Source organism: Crinia signifera, chromosome 1 (genome assembly GCF_055691185.1).
Source record: "Crinia signifera chromosome 1, ASM5569118v1, whole genome shotgun sequence".
In the NCBI taxonomy this organism is placed as follows: Eukaryota; Metazoa; Chordata; class Amphibia; order Anura; family Myobatrachidae; genus Crinia; species Crinia signifera.
The window spans coordinates 462,006,024-462,012,700 of NC_139217.1; the positions used below are offsets into that span (position 1 = coordinate 462,006,024).

A 6,677-nucleotide genomic window follows, 5' to 3' on the forward strand; every position below is an offset into this window, starting at 1 on the left:
TGATCAGGATTAATATGAAAACATGTGACACGGGGCAGATGTATTAAGAGATAACTGCAAGGGTGATGAGGAGAGATAAACGTCCAACCAATCACCTGCTAACTGCCAGGTTTCAGGCTGTGTTTGAAAAAAGTCAGTAAGGAGCTGATTGGCTGGACGTTTATCTCTCTTTATCACCCTTGTATTTATCTCTTGTTAAGGCTGAATACATCTGCCCCAGTGTGTCATATAACAGACAGCTGTCTCCTAGCTATCCAACGGATAAACTTGTCTTACTGGAAGTTCATTTAAATTAAAGTCGTCACCAACCTGCTAAGTACTTTCTGCCTGGTTACCCGTGGCGATAACTGGAGGCAGCAGAGCACGTCTTTTCCACGATTAGATTACAGCTCACTTCCCCGGCCTATAGTCCTCATACTATAAATTGCAGTCAGTCAGTTGTTTGACGATTGGCGCGTTTTTTTGTGTTATGGGCCATTTACCAATCTGGCACCGCTGGCAAAAGCAATACCATTAGCTTTCTATTGAGGCCATGGAAAACGCCCATTTACTGTACCAAGATGGCGCAAGCCAGTGACCTCTAGGGGCTGTAAAACATTTTCCTAAGGATTTTCCTGCATGGTGCACTTCAGATTATTTATCTCTTTTCAGGACTCCTGTTCCATTGACTGACTATTGATAAATAGCCCTGAATGTTAATCTTTGGGTCTGAGTAAGCAATTGCAGTGTTAAAATAAAGCTGTCTTAACATCTGTGGGCTACATGCAAAAGCATCCAGTATTTACCCTGCACACAAAACATATCATTGTATTTACTCCCATCACATGGCTCCATGGTTTGTTCCTGACATAAGATGACTTGCTCTTTTGCTTTACTTCATCTGGTCCTTTGTCCCAACACTAATGCAACAAACATACAGGGCCCCGCACTCCTGTAAGCCCCGGCTTTGGTGTGTGTGCATTTGATTGTATATAGTTTATTAATTCACAATGGTCTTGAAAACTTGCTACTATTAAACTAGCCTTGGTCTCTATTTCACCTATAGGTGGCGCCGCCGAGCAGGCTGGAAGGATAGAAGCCGGCGACGAAATCATTTCAATTGGCGGCAAAGCTTTGATTGGACTCATGCACTACGACGCCTGGAATATAATTAAGTCTGTTCCCGAGGGGCCGGTACAGTTACTCATCAGGAAGCACAGAACTGCGGTGTGACCGTACACAATCACCGGTTTACCATCTTACAACGAGACCCTTTCAGTTCCATCTGTAGGGCGGTGATTCGGCTGCCCGGACCTGAGCTCCTAGGGGGGCTGTGGAAGTTCACAGCGTCACAACATGAAGTGAACATTCATCTGAGCTTTCCCGCCAGCCCCCGGAGACATCCGCCCCTCGGCGACTGCGCCACGTGACGTGGGGCCCGTGCGGTGAAAGCCAACAATTCTGTTTCCTTTGTGGTGATTACACTTGAATAATACATTTATTTATATCTATTTTGAACGACTTTTGTTCTATTTAGTGGGAATATTGTTTTAATCAATTTTAACAATCATGCTAGCCAAGTTGCACATTGCGTTACACGTCCAGGAGGTAACCCTGCTGTCGGACATTGGCGGGATCCATTCAGCAGGAGTGGAACGTTCTCTGTATTGCATGCGTTCATGTTGTGTCATGCATCTCCAGTTCACTCATTGCATGGAAACACTTCCATATATTTTGACTATTCATTCAAACTAACACCTTACCGTCGGCCCGTCAACTGAACTCTCCGGGATAGATTCTACTTAATTCCTATGAGGACTGTAAATGTATTTTAACTCGCCGTCTCTGTATTCATTTTTCATGATTTTTCCCATAACGTATCAGTAAATTATATTATGTTTTTAAAGCAGCCAAAATGAAATTTTATTTTTTTTAACTTAACTTTAATTGGTTGCCAACGCCTCCTTCGATATTTCACATTCGTCGCCTGACTTCTGTGTTCAGATCATCGAGGCTGTTACTCACAAAACTGGAGCAAACCTAAATTAATGTAATGACCGTGGCAGGTTCACATGGGGATGCGTGTTACGGTTCAAATCCACCCTGCTTAGAAGACCTGCGCTGTAAAATGGAAGATTAGCGCCATCTAGTGGCAAGTCCCAGCAAACTAGTGACTGTCAAGTGGAAGATTGGCGCCCTCTAGTGGCAAGTTACCACAACTAGTCCAGATAAAACCATATTTTTCTGTAAATGTGTCTAAGAATGAACCATACAATATATCCTTATATTTGCCATATATATATTTTATAGGTAGCGCTGTAGAACCTATTTAGGAATAGCGCCAAAGAAAATTAACTAACAGAACAATATCATACCAAGGGGAATATTTTTGCTACGGTGCATTTCATATCTATATTTACAATCACAGAAAAAACACTGAGAGAACTTGGCAAAAATGTACCGGTATTTTTATTATGTATAGTAATACATTATAAGGAAAGATTCAGTCTATTTGTAAATATGATTAAATTACTGTCATAAAGATTTTTTAAATATATATATATAAAACAACTTTAAAACTTTATTCTAACAAATACATTTGTAACCTAGAGCAAACGCACCGTACCAGCTGTTCCGGCAGCCTAGATAGTAGGATACCCTGCACCGTATATTGAGCTATGTTAACTATAGGTGATGTCATCGAATTATTTGCATGACTCATTCACTAACTTTTATATATAATCTTTCTGTAGGCCAATGTCAAGTTCACGGTGGTAATATGCTAGATAGCTGGTCAGCTCTACATGTATTTGTATTTGAATATTCTAAGCTGTTTTTTTTTTCCTTTTGATCTCCATGGTGGAATAGGTGAAATCGGAATAAATCGGTATAATCTGATCCCCCTGTACGATGATCCCCTGTTGCAGGATAAACTCTTTCCAATGTTTTTTTTTTTATGTACGTCTGGAAAATGATTGCAGCGAATCGGCTTTCTATATATATAACTGTTCAGCCAATAGGAAATGGAGGTCTTTAGAAGTGTCGAAAAAACTTAAAACTTCCTAACTTTTTCAGTAATGTATAAACTGACGTTTATAGTTCTCCACAGGTGGAAAAACTCCTTTTAACAATGACCAAGAAAGTGTTTTGTCCGTAGTCACGGCTGTTTGAGTGCGTCGTTTCCTCACTAGAACCAGGCATGTATTGAAACAACCATAATCACTATTGTATGATATTGTATATTTTGTTTATATGATGCTGTCGATTGTCAGAGATGCCTTGTACATGACACAAGTTCATGAGTGCAATAACACAAAAATAGACTGTACATTTTTAATGCTGCTTTTCCTCAGCTATGTAAATCTGATATTGTATCTCGTTTTTAGTAGTTTTACAGAAAAAATGTAAAATAAACACAATATTCCAATTCCTTATTCTTGTATGTCATTGTGTCACTATGGCCCTTATTCTGATTGATTTGGTCGGCACCGTGTGCGGTCGGACGGCCGATGTTTGGTATTTGCGCATGTGCAGAGGCGTATCTGCGCATGTGAGAATGCTTCGCACGTCTGAACACGGCGTGTGTTCCGTGTAGAAAACGATGGGTCGGACCCATCCGAGCAGGGGGTGGAGAGGGGCGTGAAGAGCTGTTTGGGTTCATTACCATATGTGTACGCCCCGCGTTTCATGGGCGTTCCCATGAAAACGCTGGGCGTACGTATGGTAATGCAGCCGTGACGCACGTGTGGGGGGCGGACAGCTGACATAGCCGGATGCCAGCTGCCCGCCCATATCCCTGCTTTCACAGGGATAACTGTCCAAGTGGTCTGGAGCACTCAGTGCTGCCTGACCACTTGGTCCATCATTCCGAGCTGCCTGACCACTCGGTCCATATGAGGATGGGGGAGGTTCCCACAGATGGAGGAGGTGTTCACATGAAACATCCACTCGCGGTCCGTTCGGTCGGCGTCTTACCGCATTCGGATGGTGTGAACGATCCGTACGCTAGGCCGGGCTAAGAACATTCGGTTCATATCCGAAATACACATCCGTCCGATTCAACCAGGATAAGGCCCTATATGTGTTCTTTATTAGAAGCAGAGAGTGCCATCTGGTGGTGAGATGTAGAATTGTTTTTCTGGTTGAAAGTTGGGAATCATCTATACCAGGGCTGGGCAACACCGGCCCTCCAGATGTTGTTGAACTACACATCCCAGCATGCCTTGCATCAGTTTCAGCATGGCCACATAGCAAAACTAATGCAAAGCATCCTGGGATGTGTAGTTCATCAACATCTGGAGGGCCGGTGTTGCCCAGCCCTGATCTATACGCTGTATACTGTATGTCTAGTGTCTGATTGTGTGTCTCCGAAACACTGCCATCTGTTGGCAGCGAATCTCTTTCGGTAGCAGACTAGCTTTCGAAGCAATTACTCGGGCTTACTAGTATAATATAATTATGTCAGAGTTCTAGGCTGAAGGACCTAGTGTTCGCTTCCAGCCCGTCTATTTCTGCCTGGAGACTTAACACTTCCATTTCCTACAGGGATTACGCTACTGATGTGGTCACATGTGAAAAAATAAACTTTATTAAGTAGCAGCGCTTAACAACAGCTATATTATTATTAATAACCGTTTCTTATATAGCTCCCTGTAATTGCGTGGGTTTTCCCCGGGTACTCCGGTTTCCTCCCACATTCCAAAAATATACTGGCAGGTCGAACGTTTAGAGAAAGGTTTGTCAGTCGCACAGAGGTAGATTTATTGTAACAAACGGGTGGACCCTCATAGCATAATTGATTAATTGAATATATGTAAATGCGAGGGTGTGCTACCAGAGGCACAGACAGGATATTTTAAGGAGGACAGAAAAGAGTGCCTTTTCTTGGTGCACCTAGAGAAATAATACTTAGTAAAACATCACTTTTATTGAGTTCATTTAAAATAGTTGCGAAGATATAAAAAGGACTGGACAACACGTAAGACAACAAATAGTGATTTTTAAAAAGGATAAGAATCCTCACCTAGCGGGACCCCACTACCCGTTATCACCGTTATTATTTATAATAGATATAGTGTGGCACGGAAGACTTGTTTATATTACCAAAGTCATGTAATGTGGATAAGTCAGGTTTGTAACTTTATCATATACAATGTATCACAATAGTCCTGAGGCTCACTTAGTGCAGCCACCAGCACGTGCTTGAACACGGATGTGATGCCGTTTCAGCGCTGCTGTTAGGCTTGCTGGAGCCAGTAGTTCCACAACCTGCGTTCCAACCGCAGAGCTGAGTCTGAGGTGTGCCTGTGTGCACTCCCTCGCTCATGTGGATCTAGAACAGGCAGGGACACACACGGCTCTGGCGCCAGAGACCGTGTCAGTGTACTGATTGGGGACCGTGTCCAACGGAAACCCCAATGTAGCCAACAACAAATATATATACTGTTTGTAAGTGGGGAGGGGAAGGTGGGGTATTAGACACACTAGGTGTGTAGTTAGTCGAGCGTACGCTTTCGCAAAAAAGCTTCCTCAGGACCACTGGGCAAGCAGCCGGAAGCTCCTTAAGTAACAGTTCCTCCATGCATATTCATGATATGCAAATTAGGTGGGAGTGGATTAACCAACTCATTAGTGTTAACGATTGCCTGGGTTGGTGGTTAGGTTTCCATATGTGAGCATGTTATTAGTTGTCTGAGTTGGTGGTCAGATTGCCATGTGTGTATGCATTCACCTGTACAATCTTTTGTCAAGGTATAGTGCAAATTTGTTAAGAGCGCAGAGTTTTATTCTATTTGACAGTTTCACTTTAGAGATCATCTCTCTACGCTTTAAATGCACTGTGCGTGGTTTCCTATTGGCGTTCATATTATAGTTTTGGCCGATCGTCTGATACGATCAGCATGCTATTAGTTGTCTGAGTTGGTGGTCAGATTGCCATGTGTGTATGCATTCACCTGTACAATCTTTTGTCAAGGTATAGTGCAAATTTGTTAAGAGCGCAGAGTTTTATTCTATTTGACAGTTTCACTTTAGAGATCATCTCTCTACGCTTTAAATGCACTGTGCGTGGTTTCCTATTGGCGTTCATATTATAGTTTTGGCCGATCGTCTGATACGATCAGCATGCTATTAGTTGTCTGAGTTGGTGGTCAGATTGCCATGTGTGTATGCATTCACCTGTACAATCTTGTGTCAAGGTATAGTGCAAATTTGTTAAGAGCGCAGTTTTATTCTATTTGACAGTGTCACTTTAGAGATCATCTCTCTACGCTTTAAATGCACTGTGCGTGGTTTCCTGAGTTTTGAGAAGGTAGCCGATACCATGTGGCAGTCATCATAAAAATACATTGAAAAAATAATGATAATTAATTAAGTTGAACATTCCATCTGATTGATACATGTTTCACATGTATTTTAAATTGCCGGTAGCTTATTTGTCGACACCTACATATTCTGGAATAATGTCGGATAGTGTCATAGATTACGCGTGTCCTAACCAACCTTAATTGGTGTTAATGCGCTGACACAGGTCCAATCTGGTGGGACACGGTGAGTTGATTCATTTTTCTCATGCTAGTGGAGTCATAAACTTGTTTTATTATAGAGTGAGCAGGGATCTGGAGCGCGAGTCCCCTAGCCGTCAAGACAGGTAAGTGTGTTTACATTAGTACATTGATTCTGCTCCTATTGCTGTGGTG

The 6,677-nt window shown here is 42.4% G+C and overlaps 1 protein-coding gene across 6 annotated transcripts in view; it reads left to right on the forward strand.

Moving 5' to 3' along the window:
- PDZD2 (PDZ domain containing 2) overlaps window positions 1-3,411 on the forward strand; it is a 262,332-nt gene extending 258,921 nt beyond the window's left edge. For all 6 annotated transcript variants that reach the window (XM_083155279.1, XM_083155281.1, XM_083155280.1 and 3 more), the window contains one exon: window positions 1,046-3,411. In XM_083155279.1, coding sequence (XP_083011405.1) covers window positions 1,046-1,212 — 167 coding nt within the window. In that variant the 3' untranslated portion in view covers window positions 1,213-3,411. The remainder of the gene's footprint in view (window positions 1-1,045) is intronic.
- The last annotated feature ends 3,266 nt before the right edge of the window (window positions 3,412-6,677 follow it).